The sequence below is a fragment of the Mus caroli genome, unplaced genomic scaffold (assembly GCF_978045245.1).
Source record: "Mus caroli unplaced genomic scaffold, Mus_caroli_1 scaffold_3, whole genome shotgun sequence".
Taxonomy (NCBI): Eukaryota; Metazoa; Chordata; class Mammalia; order Rodentia; family Muridae; genus Mus; species Mus caroli.
In genome coordinates this window covers 57,223,242-57,242,894 of record NW_028227258.1, presented here as the reverse complement: position 1 = coordinate 57,242,894, position 19,653 = coordinate 57,223,242, and the positions used below count along the sequence as shown (strand labels likewise).

Below are 19,653 nucleotides of genomic sequence, written 5' to 3'. Positions count from 1 at the left end.
TCCTTTCAGCAAAATCTTGCTGGTGTATGCAATAGTGTCTGCATTTGGTGGCTGATTATGGGATGGACCCCCGGGTGGGGCAGCTATTAAAAGCAGTGAATTTATGAAATTCTTGGGCAAATGGATGTATCTGGAGAATATCATCCTGAATGAGGTAACCCAATCACAAAAGAAGTCACTTGATATGCACTCACTGATAAGTGGATATTAGCCCAGAAACCTAGAATACCCAAGAACAACTTCCAAAACACAAGAAAATCAAGAAGGAAGACCAACTCGTGGATACTTCATGCCTCCCTAGAATAGGGAATAAAATATCCATAGAAAGAGTTGTAGAGTAGAGAAATACTTAAGGCCTGTAGCTTAGTGATGAAAAGTGTGTACTGTGTGGTACTGACCAACACCCTCCACACACAGGCACCATGTATTGGCACCAGGGCCTTTACATGTTATGTTAGACAAATGCCCTACTGCTGATCTACACCACAGCTCTAGTAATAACTTTTTGAGTGCATGTATATGATGTATGATTTATGTTCTTTCTATGAGTTGTTTGTATGTTTTCTGTCTTTCTTCAGACTGCTTATCGTTTTTTGCAAGAATTCTCAATGGATTCTGTACATTGTCTTTTGTTGAATATGTAAATTGGTTAATTTGAGCCTATGTATTTTGCTGTGGTAACCATCCTCTAAGGTAGTGCCTTGTTCTTCTTCTCTTCTTGACTCTTTGTGTCGACTGCCCCTCAGGGCTGACCCCTATAACCAAGAGAACACAATAATGACTTCCAAAACAGCACCACCAGCTGGCAGCCAGCTGTTCAACATCAGAGCCTAAGGGGAACTTTTTTCGTTTAAACCACCACACCAAACAAATGGGCAACAAGTCACATATGTAGAGCAGAATGGCCTTTTAGTGACAAGGGAAAATGAGGCTGGAGTACAGTGCTCAGCATGTGTGTGGGGGCAGGGGGGAGGAAAAGGGAAAAGAAGAGGAGGGCAGAGTTGTGATCAAGTAGGGCTCCAGGGGCTGAAAAGGAAAAAGAAAACAAAAACAACAAAACAAACAAACAAAAAACAAGAAGAGACAGACAGCTGTGCTGTGGTGGTATTATGCCTGTGATCTCAGGACTTGGTTGGTTAGTGGCAACAAGATCAAGTGTTCAGTATTATCTTCAGATACAAAGCAAATTCAAGGACAGCATGAGCCATGTAAGACCTTGTCCCTAAAATACCCCACGAGTTTAGGAGTTTTGGCTCAGTTCCTCCAAAGAGGTTATAGTCAGAACACTAGGCTACAGTGATCTGAAACGGATTAGGCTAGAAGACGCAATAGTTGCCCACTCACATGGCAGAAAACCAACTGTTTTGGTTTATGGGCCCCTTTCAAAGGATTATAAGAATGTTCTCGCAGCACAACTTTCCTTCAAGAATCAAAGTTCCAAAGTATAAGGAAATAGTTGTGTCTTTACTGACCTGGCCTGAGTCACAGCAGGATTTCTTACAAACAAAAAGTGAAAATTACTTTATGAACAAGGTAAATTTTTGAGTGTCTTATTTCTAAACCAAGCAAGGAAAATCTATACACGTGGGAATTATATATTAAATCTTCAATTGAGCAAAATGTTTCAAAATTCTTCTAAAAACATTTCCATTCTTAGTAGTAGAGCATTACAATTTTACTAGATTAATTCATTTTAAAATTTTTGTCGATAAAAATTATAGAAACTGGTTTTCTTTTGTGAGTTCCACTCATATCCTTGATATTGTCTCAAAGCTTAAAACATTTACTGTGCCTTCTGATACCACGTCCCATATTTGGATTTGGTGGGAAGTATTAGGTAACAGTTTAAAGTTACACAGGATTTGAAAGATTTGAAAGGATTTGAAAGAGCTCATTTAGATTCTTACTTGAAAGAATACAAATAATGGCTGGAATAAAACATTTGGAGCACTTTGGCTTCTTATCACATGTGGTCTACTAATGGAGTGCTAATATCCAAACTATACAACATATACAACTTTTTCAGAAACAAGCCTCATATAATAAGTACTAGTGTCCAGGGTGAATGTCATTGAAAACATGTACCCATTTTTATGTGGACTATAGTAGATATATATGAATGTGGGATGCTTAGAATCATTTCATTGTGCTTGTACTTGTAAGTCTGAAGAATCAAAAGTAACAAAAGCACTGCATTTCAGTGTTCTGTATATTAAATTTTCTGTTTTTCCACTCAGTAGTACCTACATGTTTTGTGAAGCATATTACAAAGGGTGTATGTAATAAACCTTGAGCCTGTTGAACCTTGCTGAGATGATAACACTCAAATTATTTACAAATTGCTATGAGATACTTTGTAACAGTAAATCAAACAGTTTTTGAAATGTTCAAAAGTAGAGATTAATTGTGGCTGAGATTTGCTGCCTTTGCCTACATGTTGGCTTGGAGTTGATCCCTATTTCTCAGTCATATTATATATATGACTCATTTTGGTCCTTATTCTTTCAGTTGCAACTCAGGCTGTTCTTAACATTTATCTAACTTCCTTCCTTATTCTTTCAGTTGCAACTCAGGCTGTTCTTAACATTTATCTAACTTCCTTTTGTTTTGTTTTGTTTTTTCCAAGACAGGGTTTCTCTGTGCAGTCCTGGCTGTCCTGGAACTCATTCTGTAGCAACTGTTTTCTTATTTGTCCCTCATTTAATATTGTATGCTTTCATGATAGATTGTCTGAATTAATAATGGCAGGAAAAATTACTTGTAGACAGAACAATTAGCTGTAGACAGTCATTGAATTATTTGAATACTTCCCATGAATATGTTTAGATTACTACTTTGTAAAAACCCAAGTTCAAGCCATCAGATATGTTAATGCTTGTCTGTACTAGTACTTGGGATTTGGAATTTAAAGCCAGCTTGGCTTATATATAGCAAGATCCTCTGTCAAAAACAAAACAAAGAATGATCAGTCCCAATGTATAACAATTACATGTTATCTTATTTGTTTATAAAGATCTTCTCAAAGGGATAATGCTACTTTTCTGGTGCTAAGAATCAAACCTCAGGCTTTGAGTCAGTGTCCCATTTCTCCCTATTTATTTATTCATTCATTCATTTCTCTCTTGTGGGGAAAAAAAAATCAAGTCTCACTGTAAACCCTCTCACCCCCCCTGCCCCCCCACCTAACGAGACCACAGAGGTAGATTGATAAAATCATACTTTAAAAAAATGGCTCTTTTATGTTGGCGATACTAACATATATAAGATATAGGGAGTAGTGAGGAAATCCAGCCTGAATTTGAGAAGAGAGTGCAGGATCCCATGGACTGAAGTTGCAGACATTGTGAACTACCGTGTGGGTGATGGGTATTGACCCCAGTTACTCTGGAATAACAGCCAGCACTCTTAACCACTTAGACACCGCCAGATCCTCAGTTTGATTTTCTAACTTTGAAGTTTAAGTACTTACGTAAACTTTTCAGTAGCTGTATTGAATACAATATATTTTATTTGTATGTGTGTGTTGTATGTGTTTATTCATATGTGTGTCTACGATATGCCTAGAAGCCAGAAGTAGTTAGTTTTCAGATCTTCCTAAATTGATTTCTAGACTTTATTTTTGAAAAAGGGTTTTGTGTTGAACCATATTGAGCTTGACTGGTGTTGAGCAAACCCCAGCCAGAGACCTTCCGATCTCTGCCTCTCATTACAGTGTGTATATCACAGTGTCAGCTGATCTTTTTATCTGGGTGCTGGAAATTGAACTTACATTTTCCAGCTAGGTCATAAGCACTTACCCAATGATCCCTTTCCCCAGTACTGTAATATGTCATTAACAACAAGCATCATAATAATTACTAGAGTTTTACTGTGTAAGAAGCAAATGCAAGCATGTTTACAAATATTTGAATCTTGGAAGTGATTGGAATGTCATGTAAGTGGTGTTTAGGTCTCAAAATTCACATAAGCTCTTTTAATTATGATATAGATGTCTTCAGAGTAACACTAAATCTTTATGGTGGGTATGTAATAGTGTGGAATATTAAAAATATAAAATGTGTATGTATGTTCAGATGGCAGACCAAGCATGCACCTTTAATCCAAGAGCTTTTGTAAACAGGATTAAAAAAAAGTAGACAATAGCTCAAGAGGTGAAATAAGCAGCCAGTTGACAGGGAATGAACATAGGGAATAAAACCATAGAGAATACGAGGAAGTGAGAGGATAGAGAGATGCACATGAAGTAGAGAGGAGGGACATTCAGTTCCAGGGGCGTTGAGTGTGGAGGAGAGCATCTTTTTGGGACCTCAGCTGAGGGAGGCCAGCTGGTTGCTTTCTCTGCTTCTCTGAGCTAGCAAGCTTGCACCTAACATCTGGCTCCTGAGTCTTTATTGATAAAATCTAACATTTGAGATTTTTGTATTTGTCACTCCAGTCCATGGCACAACCATAGGAGAGAGAAATCATGCCAGCTTTGGACAGACTGAGAAGCCATCTGATTTGATAAGTCACCTGGGAAGTCCTCAGGGGGCGAGTTAAGGATGGGGAATACCATAATACCAGGTGCTAGGACCCTGTATAGCACTACTTTTTCTTCAGATGGCTTGAAAATAGAGGCAGAAAATGAAAATACAAACAATTTAACCGGCAGTGACATAATGATGATTATAATTACTATCAGTCTGATAATCCCTGTTATCTTTAGTAGATATAGTGGGTTTTTGGGGCCCAAAAGAAGCCTTCACTGATTGGTTGCAAAGATTGACTTCAGCTATAAATAGAATACTATCAGATTCAGAAGTCATAGAAATATTAACTGAATTTTTGGGTTTTGAAAATGCAAATTCAGACCCAAAAGGCAAGATCATCAATATGTGAATGGATTAGAAATTCAGCTGATATTGGATTTCATCTTATGCTACTCTGATAGGAGAAGTAATTTCTGAAAGGTCTAAGAAAAAAAAATCAAAATGCTAGGTGTATTAAATTGTGGGAAGCAGTTTGAAAAGTCATTTGAAAAGGGATTGTAGGCAAGGTGTTACTAGAAACAATTTTTTCTAGAGATAATCCACAAACAACACTGCTCTGGATATAACCAAGAACAGAACAGCTTCAATTTTTGTTTTATTGAAAACAAATTCAGGAAAGACGAAAAAAAAAAAAAAAAAACAAAGCATTTTGGCAAACTGCTATAAATGACCAAAGACCAAAGTTAGAAATACAAATAGAAGAAATAGAAATTGAATGCTTAGTAGTCACCAGAATCTTGGCATCCAGATTGATCTCTTCAGGAGGTAAATACTCAGCTTCTAGGAATTGGAACTTTTTCTCAGCCAAAACTAAGTGCAAGATTGTCGAGTGTATAGGGCCAGAAGGACAAATAGGAAAATTCAAGCTATTGTGGCTAATATAGCCATGAATTTATGGGGATGTGATTTGTTGCAACAATGGAAAACACAGAGAATGTTTCTAAGAAAAATACTAAAAGGTACTATCAAGAAGAGTCACAGGTAGTCCAGGTTGTCTATAAGCAGGACGTGACAGGTGGTGGTCTTTTAAAGGTACCAACCACCCTGCCTTTAAAATGACTAATAAGACTGGAGGCTAGATCAGTCAGTGGTCTATCACAAAAGAAAAATTACAGGTAATAGAACAGTTGGTACAGGAGTAGCTAAATGGTCAACATATTGAGAAATCCATGGAATTCCCTTGTGTTATAAAGAAATCAGGAAAATGGAAGATGTTAACAGATTTAAGAGCCATAAATAAGATGATTCAGCCAGTGGGCTCTTTACAGCTTGGAATCCCATTGCCTTCTTTATTACCTAAGTCATGGCCTTTAATAGTAATTGATTTAAAAGATTGCTTTTTCACAATTCTTTTGCATGAGCATGATAGGGAAAGGTTTACTTTCTCAGCACCTACTTATAATAATAGTTGTTCAATAAAGAGATATCTTTGGAAAGTCTTGCCATAGGAAGGTTAAACAGTCTTATGTTGTGCCAGTATTTTGTATAACAGCCACTAGATATAATTTGTAAACAGTTTCCTCAATCTAAAATTTAGGATTATATTGATGATATCTTACTGTCTGATTTTGATGTAGATAGCTTAGGGAAAAATGTTTGAAGAGGATTTTGCCTTGCTGGGGATTTCAAAATGCTCCTGAAAAAATACAAAGAGGAGATTCTGTTTATTATATAGGCTATAAGATAGATAGGTCTATAGAAAATTTGACCACAGAAAGTACAAATCAGGAGAGATCAATTACAAAATCTTAAGGATTTTCAAAAATTGCTGAGAGAGATTAACTGACTGTGCCCTACAATTGGATTAACTACTCAAGAGAAGTAATTTGTTCCAAAACTCGAGGTGATAAGGACTTAAATAGTTTAAGAAAGTTATCAGCTAAGACTGAGAGAGAACTGCTCTGGTAGAAAAGAAATTACACTGATGAACATGTGGACCATTTGGATCCAAAGCTAGATTGTTTGAAGAAAGATTTTTGTCACTTGGCAACCAGGAAATTATAAGGAAATGCCTTACTTGTTCTTGGTATAACCAAACTTCATTACTTGCAGGAAGTAAGAAGATTGGCACATGAATGTGTTTCATTTCAAAGTTTGAAAAATTAAAGTATGCGAACCATATCATAGATACGTAGTCAGGATTTCAATGGGCAACTGCTTGAAGTTCTGAAAACGCTAAATTTGTAATTACACATTTATTAGATGTTATGGCTATTATGGGGATACCTGTACAAATTAAGACCAAGAATGCGCCAGCATATGTCTCTAGTAAAATGAAAGCATTTTTGCATATTATAACATAAAGGACATTACAGGTATACCACACAATCCTGCAAGAACAAGCAGTTATAGAAAGATCTAATTGCAATTTAAAAGAAGTGCTTAATAAACAGTAAGGGGTAATAAAGACTCCCAGACATAAATTTCACTTTGAAAGTGCTATATTAACTTTAAAATTTTTTAAATGCTAATGAGAAAGGGACAACTGTAGAGAGACATTGGATAGTAGAAAAAAACTGTTGAATTAAATTGGTGTGTATCTTTTAAAGATGTGTTGACCTCAGATTGGAAACTAGGATATGTGTTACATTGGAGAAGAGGTTTTTGTCTTTGTTTCCACAGGAGAAGAAAAGGTATGGATATCATCAAAATTGATAAAGATTAAATTTGAACAGGAGAGACCTCCTGAATGAGAGGTGGTAGTTCATCAGACATCTTGGTTATTCAGTCCAAACTAATTTATAACGACTAACAAATAACCTTTAATTTGATCTGTTGTGAAAAAACAAAAATAAAAAATATTTTCGAATGAAAAGTTGCCAAGGCCATTTACCTTACTGGTGTGAAATGAAAAATGGGTTTTCTTAAACCAGGTGTCTTAATTTCATGTTAGATTGTTAGACTGTGGATAGCCATGTGGCCCACACCATCTTGAACATCAGCTCTTGTGTTTTCTTGAATAAAAAGAATATTTTTGTTCTTTGGTATTAAAGACACAGTTAAGAGACTTAAATTGTTTTAAGTAAAAACTCAAAGGGTTATTACAGTTCAAACTTGTTTTCTAAATCTCTAAGAGTTGGAGTGATTTGGAGCTAAGATAAAACATTAAAGCAGGGTGCTGGTGGCCCATGCCTTTAATCCCAGTGAATCTATATGAATTGTTTTCTAAATTCTAGAATTACCATGAATAAAGTGGTGGCACACACCTTTAATCCCACTACCCAGGGACAAAACTCAGATACAGCTCCTAATTGGTATGTTTGCACCCTAGAGAAATCACATACTATACAGTTTATTATAAAAATCCTCTACAGGGTTACTAGAGAGGCAGCTAATTTCCAGTGGGGACAGGAACAGAGAACAGCTTTTTTAACTGCCAGTAAGCTCATCTCCATGCATACAAGTCTGATCAATATTGAACCAAATGATAGCCTAGTTATGGATGCCATATTTATTGGTGAATTGGCAACTAGGGACTCTTCATAAAGCAAAAAGGAGTCCACTGACATTTGCCTGTTGGCTTTTATCACAAACACTTCTCATATGTGGAGAGTAAATATTCTCTCTTTGAGAGACAAATCTGGACAGTTTACAAGGCATGGAGAATCTTATACTCAGTCATTGCCAACCACCCTGTGGTCATAAGGGCACCCTTTATAGTGATGGATTGGATCTGTTTGAAGGCAAAGTCCTTCCCAGACTTAGCCATGGAAGGAAAGGTATTACAGTGAAACTGATACCTATAGACTTTGTGACTAGGAAGTTGTAGCCTTCCTGCACTGAGGAAATAGCTCACTTGCCTATAATCCCCATCCCCAAACCACTCACCCCTCCCCTAAAAGAGGTACCTATTGAACTGTGAGGACAGAATGGTCACAACATTTGGTTATTGAATGGTTTACTGATAGTTCATCAACCACTGATAAAGTACCAAAAAAAAAAAAAAAAAAAGAGCCAAAAGTAATGGGAAGCTGCAGACTGGAGGATGGAATGGCCAGTACTGAGGAAAGAACCACTATATCAGACAGACGACTAGGAAAGCAAAAGGAAAATACCTTCTCCAATTCATGATATAGATATGGTCATCAAAATGGAAAACCACTAACTGGCAGATTAATGGCAGAGATATCTGGTCATGGCCTCAAACTCAGAAATCCGCCTGTTTCTGCCTCCCAAGTGCTGGGATCAAAGGCATGTGCCACCACTGCCCGGCCATGTCTTAATTCTTGATGACATGAGCAAGATGTTAAGTAGAGGGAACCATAGCTATTGGCTTCATTGGATCCACTTTCATAGAATGAATTCTTTGTCCTACAAGTGAGCTGCCTCAGCATCTTTTGGTCTGCAGTGCATGGGGCAAAATCTTTGCACTGGGATTGGGGAAAGAAGGAAGCTCCAGATCTGGCTCCACTGTCTTAGCTTTGGAGTTTAAATTCAAACACAGACAGGATGAGAAAGGCTTGTGGCTGGTCCTTCCTGGGGAAGATACTGTAGTCCTTGACCTGACATTGGTGGATAATATGCCTTTTTGGCTACGTTCACCTGGAATGTTGCTTTTTGAGAAGAGGTTGGGGAATGGGTCATGGTTTAAATGTCATAGACTTTAATTTTTATTTTTTCCAGTTGGTCAGACTTTTGTATTTGACAGTGTTTCCATTATTTAGCTCTATTTAAGATGATTATTAATGTGTCACAGCTTAAATATTCTACACGTGGTATGCATCACATGTATGCTGCCTTCATGTGAGTTACCTAAAACACTTTTCAAATTTTATTTAAGATTCTATGCTTTAATATGATTTTTATATAGTGTTTTGGTTAGTTTCTTTTTTTTTTGAGACAGGGACTCACATTGTATCCCTGGCTAGCTTGGATCAGCCTACTTCTGCCTCCTGAGTTAAAGATTTGTTTTTGTTTTTTAAATTAATGTGTATGTATGTGTATCTGTATATAGATATGGGCACATGAGTGTACATGGAGGCCAGAGATGTCAGATTCCCCTAGGTTTGGAGTTAGAGGTGGTTGTGAGCCACTCTGTATGGGGTGCTGGGAATTAAGCTCTGCAAATGCAGCTGACACTCTTAACCACTGAGCATTTTTTTCAGCTCATCTAGTTTCTTAATGTTTGTTCTAGACAAAATATTTGTAACTTTTAATTTGTTTTTATTGATGCTTTTATTGGTGTGTAGCAAATTATAGAAACTTTAGGCTGAATGTGGTAACATACCTGTGATTCCATGTACAGTACTTGGCTGGGGCAGGTGGATTGACAGTTCTAGGCTAGACAGGGTATAGATATAAGACCATCTTTAAAAAATGTTTTCTCTGAAGACATCACTTGTTAGTGATTTTTTGTTTGTTTTTTTGTTTTTTAAAAAATTTATTTATGTGTTATGTAATGTGTTATGTGTTAAAATTTGTTATGTATGTGAGTACACTGTAGCTGTACAGATGGTTATAAGCCTTCATGTGGTTGTTGGGAATTGAATTTTTAGGACCTTCAGCTCACTCTGGTTGGCCTGGCTTGCTCCAGTCAACTCTGAACGCTCATTCCCTGCTTGCTCCGGCCCAAAGATTTATTTATTATTATACATAAGTACACTGATAGCTGACTTCAGACACACCAGAAGAGAACTTCAGAGCCACCATGTGGTTGCTGGGATTTGAACTCAGGACCTCTGTAAGAGCAGTCAGTGCTCTTACCAGCTGAGCCATCTCGCCAGCCCTTGTTAGTGATTTTGATCACAACTGTTCTTTGTCACTGAAAGTAGATGTGTTTAGGTTTAGTGAGAGACTCCATCTCATAAACATAAGGTAGGAAACGATTAAGGAAGATTAAGAAGGACATACATACACAAGCAGGCTCAACTTCACACGCATTTACACACTTTTGGGCACATGTACATGGACCTTAGCCTAAACAAAAATTTAATCATTTATTATATGTGTGTATGTGTACACGTGTGCTGGTACTTTCAGAGGCAAGAGGTGTTTAATCTCTGGAACTTTAGTTAGAATAAGTTATAAGCTGCCTAACATAGGTGTTAGGTACCAAACTCTGGTCCTTTGCCTAGGACAGTGCTTGCTTTTAATCTCAGATTGATTTTTAGACCTTAAACAGAAATTTAAGTGAGCTCCAGTTCTGTTAAAAGCTTGATAAAATTTAACAGGGAAACAAAACATTTACTCTTTGTTTTATAAGCTTAGTCCTTTTAAAATTTTACTAAAAGTAGAGTAACATTTTGAGAAATGGCCAGACAATTCCTACAAAGAAAAGCATTTAATTGGGGCTGGCTTATAATTTCAGAGGTTTAGTCCATTATCACCATGGTGGGAAACATTGCAGTGTGAAGGCAGACATGGTGCTGGAGGAGCAGAGAGTTCTATGTCTTGATCTGCAGGCAACAGCAGGAGACTGTCACACTGGGCATAGCTTGAGTTTCTATGAGACCTCAAAGCCTGCCTCCACAATAACACACTTCCCCCAACAAGGACACACCTCCTAATGTGCCCCTTCCTGAGCCAAGCATTTAGTCTTTGGGGTTAGGGGGATACCTATTGGTTCATGTATGTTTACCACATTTAAAAAATCTATTTACCTATTGATGGACACTTTGTTTTATTCCATACTAGTGGTGCAGTAGACAAGGGGATTTCAGATATCTCTAGAACATCTTGATTTCATTTCCTTTGGCTATATACCCACGAATGGGATAGCTGAATTAAAAGGATGTGTTAGTTTTTAAGAGCCTCCATATTGTTTTGTACAATTGCTGTGCTAATTGTATATTCTCAATAACAGTGCATAAGAGTTTCTCTTTTGCTTCCCCAACTGCATTTATAGTTTGCCTTTTTGATACTAGCTATTCCAACTAGAGAAAGATCATAACTCATTGTTGTGGTGTTGGTTTGTATTTTTTTGTTATCAATGGTGTAAATTTTTCATTACATTTTGTATGTGTGTGTACAAATGTAGACGACAGAAGATGGAAAATGACTTTTGGGCAGTTATTTTCTTCTACCCTGTGAGTGGATCATGGGACTTTGAATTCAGGCCTTTGGGCTTGCTGGCAAGCAGCTTTACATTCTGAGCCGTCTTAACAATCCTTGAACAATTTTTATATAGTTGCTGACCATCTTGTATGCTTTGAGAAGTATCTAGATCATGTTTCCATTTCATTTGTTGTGATCTGATTGCGTGCTAGGCTAGTGCTCTGTTACTGAGCTTCATCCTTTATTTGCCCATTTTTAGTTTGGATTACAACTACTACCGGTGTTTGCTGTTGTTAATTCCAGGGTCAGATGATTAATCTGCAGATATTTTTCCTATCCTGAAGATTGTTTACTTTGTTTTCTTCATTTTTCTGGTTTTGTTCTTTGCTTTTGAGTCTTCTATGGTTATATTTGTAATTTGACCTTCCTTCTGCTTCTGTTGTTGTTCTAATACTTTCAAGATTTATTCTTGCAGAGCCTTTTCCTTTTAATTGAATTTTTCTAAGAATTCTTATTGCTGCTGTTCACCATTGCAGTCACTTCCCCCTCTCCCTTTCTTCCTCCTTCTCTCCCCATCCTTCATTTTTTTAAACTCAGGTTTTCTTTCCTTTTCTTTCCTTTCCATTCCTCCTTCTTCTTTCTTCTTTCTATTTTCTTCTTCTTTCTTCACCCATATAGCCACATAAATATAAATTCGATATTTTTATGCACAGTGCTAACACTGACTTGTGGAAGTTTTCTGGATATTTATGAACATAATATAAACATGTTGCTATATGGTATTCTTTTAGAGGTTGAGCCAGTTCATAAGTTATTTTTGTATAATGTATACCAAATTTTTTTCTTTATTAAAATTTATTTGTAAAGGTGTTTCTCTGCAAATATGTCTGGGAACCATGTGCATACAGTTCATTCTGAGGCTAGAAGAGGGCATTAGATCTTCTGAAACTAGAATTATAGGTAGCTGTGAGCTGTCATGTCCGATACTGGTGGAATTGAACCCAGGTCCTCTGCAAGAACAACCAGTGCTCTTCTTCAGCCCCTACCCAATTTTACCTATATCAAGTACTGTTTATTTATTTGGCTTCTCATGGCCATTCTGTCGTTTTACTTGTTGCCAGTTGTTTTGTCATAGTTTTTTTTTAACACTTCTTACCTCTAGCTTTTCATATTCTTTTTGTTTTTAACCTCTACCTTTTGCTACTTTGCAGGGCAGGTGATTGAACACAGGATTTACAAGCTCAGGGGGAATGCTTTACCCTGAGCTATATTTCAGTTCTTAATTACCTGGATTATTTAATTCAGACTTTCTAAAATTTAATGTACAGGACACTCATCACCTGGACTGGTCTCTCAATGAGCAATTGGAAGCCATATAATTCTGGCAGTTTCTTCCTTCAACTGAAAAGACATGTATTTTATTTAAATCTTTACATGTTTTCTGAAGGAGAGACTTGTTTATGATTAAAAAATGTGAATGACTACTTAAAGATACCAGAAGGAAAAGCTAGGGCTGAATAAAAAGATTGTTAGGTCATGCAAAGAACTGATGATTAAATATAGTAATATTTAAAAGTAAATTACAGTGATGAGAAATTAATTATAAATGTCTAATAGAAAAGTATTTTGTTTCAGTTATATGTGTATATACTTCAGTTTGAAATGTTGGAAAGTTGTTTTCTGCATCTTAGAACTCTTTTCTTAGATGTGTAAATACTGACATATTCAGGGGTTCTGTATGTAGGCTGGGAACTTCATGTCCTTATGGATGCTAGGTAAGCTTCCTGTTACTGAGATACATCCGCATCCAGCTCAAGTCTTCTGTCCTTTACTTCTTTAGTAATCAAAGTGGTTTAGTTGGAAATCAAGTTAAAGCCGGGTGGTGGTGGTGCACGACTTTAATCCCAGCACTCGGGAGGCAGAGGCAGGCGGATTTCTGAGTTCGAGGCCAGCCTGGTCTACAAAGTGAGTTCCAGGACAGCCAGGGCTATACAGAGAAACCCTGTCTCGAAAAACCAAAAAAAAAAAAAAAAAAAGAAAATCAAGTTAAATAGTATTTATCCAAAACCTACTTGTTACATTTTGACTAAAAAACCCTCTTCCTTATTGAATAATGGTGTATTTCTTTTTAGTGAAAATTAACCACATAGAAACCTAATAATCATCTAGAATTCTTAATTTTCTTAGTTGTAAATCTTACTCCATTATCATTATAAAGTAATTTCTTTATGTTTTTGTGTGTATGAATTTTGCCTGTTGTTCCCCAGAAGCTGTATCCTTTTCCTTTTTAAAAAAGTGCGCGTGCGTGCGTGCGCTTTGCGTCAGCCAGGAAGAACTATGTATCTGTTCACATGGGGGAAGACAAAAAGATAAGAAGTAGATCCTGAAGCAAGAGGCCACTCATGGCTTTAGTAGAGATTCTATAGCACAGATGTTAGGAGGGTGATGGTTTCCCTTGTCACCTGGAACTCACCAGCGAGGCCAAGCTGGCCAGCCAGCAAACCACAGGGGGCATCTTCCTCTCTGCTTCCAGATCTGACTCCCACTGTGCCTGGCTTTTTTTAGTATGTACTGGAGGTCAGGTTCTCAGTCCCCTTTCTCACTGAACCCTCTCTTCACCCTATGGAAGTACATTTGATTCGGGTGCATTGTTTTCTTTTTTAAAGATTATTATTTAAAGTTTATGAGTGTTTTGTCTGCATCACATGCATGATGTGCCTGCAGAATCCAGAACTGGGAATCAGATTACCTGGAACTAAAATTACAGGTGGTTGTAAAATGTCCTGGGGGTAAGTTAAACACAGGTCCTATTGGAGAACAGCCAGTGCTTTTAATCTCTAAGCCATCCAGCTCTACATAGTTCTTTTTAATTTAACCAGTTAATTTATTATATATTTATTTTACTTTAAAATGAACATATGTGAATGGGTATGTTTATGTGTATACTGGTTGTGCCTGAGGAGGCTGAAGGCATTGGATTACCCAGAACTAGTTACAGATGGTTGTGAGTCACCTGATGTAGGTACTGGCAACCAAATTTAGGTCCTTTTCAAGAGCAACAAGTGCTCTTAACCATTGATCCATCTCTCTAACCCTTTAATTTTCAAAAACACTTATTTATGTGTATGTGTTTGTACGTGTATATAGGTGCCTGCCCTGCAAAAGCCAGAATAGGACATTGGATCTCTGGAGCTGGCATTACAAGCACTTGTGAGCACCCTGGGAACCAAATTCTGGTCCTTTCTTTTCCAAGAGAAGCAAGTGCTTTTAACCTGATAAGATTAAATTCATATTCTCCCCTCCCCCCACCGACCCCCACTCCACCCTCACTCCCCTACACTCCTATATCTATCGTATTTTACTCGAAGCAGTTTCTCTTCTATGTATCTCTGGCTATCCTAGAGCTTGCTATGTAGACAAGGCTGACCTTGAGACCCTCTTGTCTCATCCTCCCAACTGCAGGGATAGAAGGAGTGTCCCATCATGCCCAGCAACTTACTTGTTAGATTTATTTATTTTATGTATGTGAGTATTTTGCTTGCATATGTATATGTAAATGTATGCTTCTCTATGGCTCTCCATACATTAATACTTTTAGTTAACCTTTTCCTATCTTCTGTCCTCCATATCTCTGCACTCCTAGTAGTCTCACTTCTATTTTCATTTCATATGTCTTCTACTTTTACTGCCTAGCCCACTTTATCCCCATTCCTGTGGGCTTTTTTTTTTTTTTTAGTAACCTTGCTTCTACATACACTCTACTTAAACATACATACACATATATTACTTAAGCTACTTTCCATTAATTATTTATAATTAACTTCTCATCAACTTAATTTAAAACTTATACACTATACTTGAATATGCTATAAAATTTAGAAGCTAGGATCAGACAGATGGGAAGTGGTAAAGAGTTGTTCCTATGTCCTCACTGTTTTCATGGGCATTTGGGGGAGGGGATTGTTGAGTTTTGTTTTTGTGGATCAGAAAATCTTGAAATTCTCACCCATACTTTAGAATAGTTATTGTTAAAGTATGGAGTGAGGTCCATGAGAATTGTGGCTTTCATGTGACAGTCAACTATTCTGTTAACCTCTGAGAGTAGTCACTGGCTGAGCTGGCTCGTACAGATTGACTTTCCAGTAACTAGGTTATTCTATGTCATTTAAGTTCTAGGTCCTCAGTTAATGAGTACTTTTTTTTTTTTTCTTTTCCTTTCTTCCCCCTTCCCTCTTTTTTTAAAATTTTTTTTAAAGATTTATTTATTTATTATATGTAAGTACACTGTAGCTGTCTTCAGACACTCCAGAAGAGGGAGTCAGATCTCGTTGCAGATGGTTGTGAGCCACCATGTGGTTGCTGGGATTTGAACTCTGGACCTTCAGAAGAGCAGTCGGGTGCTCTTACCCACTGAGTCATCTCACCAGCCCCCCTCTTTTTTTTTTTTTTTTTGGGTTGACTCCTTGGCTTGGAAATCGTCTTAGCGTGTCACCCTTAAGGAAGGGAATATCTTTAAAAGTTGTCATCTTATAAGTGGACATTCATATAATATGATTGAACATGCTTTAAGAAAGTTTACGCCTATATAGCATTGTTCAGTTTTCAAATGTTAAGCCTTTTAAGTCTTAAGAACTCTTAGTAAATATAATTTTATTCTATATTTTACTGATTTTTTTTAAACTAGTAGTACTAAAAGTTGTATGGCATTTCCTCCAGTTTGAAAATGCCATTATCATATGAACTAAGAGAATGTAAAGAACAGTATTTTCTGCCAGACCTGTTCCATTTCCCCATTTTCTATTTTAAAATATTACATTTTGAAGTGGAATATTTTTATATCTGAAACAAATATAATGAAATTAAAGTAGGGACCGAGTTTAAAAGACAGTTAGTGCTAGGTAACCATGTTCTTAAAGTATCCTTCATAACCTCTTGGCTTTTAGTTACTTTTCAAAAGGCTGATACAAGCAACTCTTGTTGGTTTGTTTTCATAGTGTGTGTATGTCTCTGTAAAACAGCAGTTCTCAACCTGTGGGTCTCAACCCCTTGTGGAGTGTCACAGTCCTTTCACAGAGGTTGCCTAAGACCATTTGAAAACATTAGGATTCATAATAGCAGCAAAATGACAGTTATGAAGTAGCAATGAAATAGTGTTCTGGTTGGGGTCACCACAACACAACTGTAGTACAGGGTTTCAGCATCAGGAAGGTTGAGAACCACTGCTTTAGAATGAGGGTGTGTGTGTGTGTGTGTGTGTGTGTACGTACTGCCAAGTGTTTGAAAAAAGGGGGTGGGGTGAGTCTTTAGTTGTCCAGGCTGAGTGTCCACACTCAAGTGATTCTTGTGCATCAGCCTCCTGAGTAGCTGGAACTACATATGCTTTCCAGGATACCTGGATAGGTTGAGAATTTTGTTTACATTCTCATTTCCTGTCAGAATGATTGTATAGATTCTGTGGTTTGTGTACTATGCAATTCTTGGCGACTTTGTTATTCCTTGGTCTTTACATATGGTGTTTTCTAGAGTTGTGTGGTATACACCATACACAACATTAAATTGAGTCTTTGGGTTATATTTGTTTTAGTTTTGCTTATTTGTTTGGGGATAGGGTCTTGCTATGCAGTGCAGACTGGCCCTGAACTTAGGATGATTCTGTCTCTCAGGTTTTAGGATTAGCAACACCTGCCATCATATCCAGCATAATGTCTTTTATTTTTAAGCTATGTGAATGTGTGTTTGTGTGTGTGGGGATATGCTCACATGAGTGCAGGTTCTCTTGGAGGCCACAGGCATTGGATCACCTTGGAACTGTAGTTACAGGCAATTTTGAGTTTACTGACATGGGTGCTGAAATCATACCCAGGTTCCCTGGAAGTACAGTCTGTGTTCATAACTGCTGAGCCATATCATCAGCCTAGACCATGTCAATTACGTTGTATATGCACCTTCTGTGCCATGGTTGACATGCCAGTAGTTTGTTTTATTGACTTCTGCATTAATTTTTAATTCCTTAAGTTTCATATATTACCTCAGCAGTTTATCCTGTCTAATAGATAGTAAAACATGAATAGATAGAAGCATGGGTGCTTTTTCTCCTACAATCGTGTATAGATTATATTATGTACCAAACTAATCTTTATAGAATGCTTGTTTATTTTCTTCCTCTTGCTCCAACAAAATCACCCAAGAGTTTGAATACATACACCTCGTACTCTTAAAAGCTCTGGAGGGAGTCGTCAGGACTGATTCCACAGGTTTTGGGTGAAGAATTCATTCATTGTCTTCTTAGCTTTTAGTGGGTACCTTTCTTGGCACATCATTCTAGTCTTCTGATGATCTGATTCAGCTGCTGTGCTGTTTCATCTGCATCTGAGTGTTAGAACGGTGACTCGGTGCTTAAGAATGTTTGCTCTTCTTCCAGAGGACCAGAGTTCAGTTCCCAGCATTCATCCAGGGCTTAATTAAAACTACCTGTAATTTCAGCTCCCAAAGATCTAACAAACACCCCCCCCCCTTTTTTTTTTGTTTTTTTTTTTTGTTTTCTGAGACAGGGTTTCTCTGTGTAGCCCTGGCTGTCCTGGAACTCACTCTGTAGACCAGGCTGGCCTCAGAAATCTGCCTGCCTCTGCCTCCCAAGTGCTGGGACTAAAGGCGTGCGCCACCACGCCCAGTCCCTAACACCTTTTTTTTTTTTTAAATCTCTTTTGGGTACCTGAATACATACATACACCTGCCTCATTCTTACAGGTTCACTCTGAATAATTCAGAAATCATTCTGTATTAAGCACCTTGATGAGATCTTCCTCATCCCCCACCCCCTTTGAGACAGGGCCTTAATTATGTAACCCCAGTTGTCCTGGAACTATGCAGATTAGGCTGGCCTTGAACTCAGAGATTCGCCTACCTCTGTCTCCCAAGTACTAGGATTAAAGACATGTGTCACCACTGCCCAGCTGCAGCTTCTTTTATCCATTTATAGGCTTTGAAAGATTAGCATTTCTTTTAGGGCTGTCGGCTAACTCTGTATTTTAATAAAAATTTCTAGTGGGAGCATTTTAATACATGTTTTCCTTTCCCAGATGGGTATCATTTTTCTCCAGGGAAATAACTCAAACTGCTTTGTTCATGTCTTTGGTCTTTTTTTGTAGTACACAAGTGGTTTCCCAATGGGTTTATGCAGGCTTTCCTTCTTTTCCTTTTGAAGAACATTAACCCCTGCTTCCTCTTCTTTTTTTTTTTAAGTTGGTGTAATACGGTGTCCAGTATGTCGTCAAGAATGTAGACAGATAGATCTTGTGGATAATTATTTTGTGAAAGACACATCTGAAGCTCCTAGCAGTTCTGATGAGAAATCAGAACAGGTATGCACCTCAGTTTCTCTCTATATTCATATATATTTTTCTTGTTGTTAAATGTAAATTATAAGAAAATATTTGATTAAGTAATTTAGGTACTTCTGCTATAGCTCTATCTTTCAAATTAGAAATAAAAGATTACTCTCCCACACCCTCAGACTTGGTAGAATAAAATAGTTATTATTTAAAAAGTTAAGTTTTATATAGATTTATGTTCTGAATATTAGATTTTTACCTATCTAAATGTTTTATTGCTAAAGAAATGTTTTTGAAGATTAAATGAATAACAGTGATTTTATGCTTTTGTATAATTAATGTTTTTTAAGAGCAAGTTACAAAGTTTTCAGTTATTTTGTTAATCTACATTTGGCAAATGTAATATAGATTAGTGTTTATTTCTTTTTTAGGTATGTACTAGTTGTGAAGATAATGCAAGTGCAGTTGGTTTTTGTGTAGAATGTGGAGAGTGGCTGTGTAAGACATGCATTGAAGCACATCAAAGAGTAAAATTCACTAAAGACCACCTGATCAGGAAAAAAGAAGATGTCTCAGGTACGATACATATAGTTGCTGTCTTGCTGGTTTAAAAAAAACAAAAAAAACTTGTGCATATGTGTATGTGTACAGGCAGTACACACCTGTGTATGTGTATGCATATGTACACACCTGTACCACAAGTGCCTATTTGTGGATGTCAGAGGACAACTCAACAGGAACTGGCTCTCTCTACATTTGAGTCCCAGGGATTGAAGCAGGCTTGGCAGCCTGTGCCTTTA

At 37.2% G+C, this 19,653-nt stretch overlaps 1 protein-coding gene across 2 annotated transcripts in view; it reads left to right on the top strand.

The window, feature by feature from the left end:
• The window catches only part of Trim33 (tripartite motif containing 33), a 69,905-nt gene that overhangs the window by 7,522 nt on the left and 42,730 nt on the right, over nt 1–19,653 (top strand). For both annotated transcript variants that reach the window (XM_021157625.3, XM_021157624.2), the window contains exons 2-3: nt 18,765–18,883; nt 19,285–19,429. In XM_021157625.3, the coding sequence (XP_021013284.1) occupies nt 18,765–18,883; nt 19,285–19,429 (264 nt within the window). The remainder of the gene's footprint in view (nt 1–18,764; nt 18,884–19,284; nt 19,430–19,653) is intronic.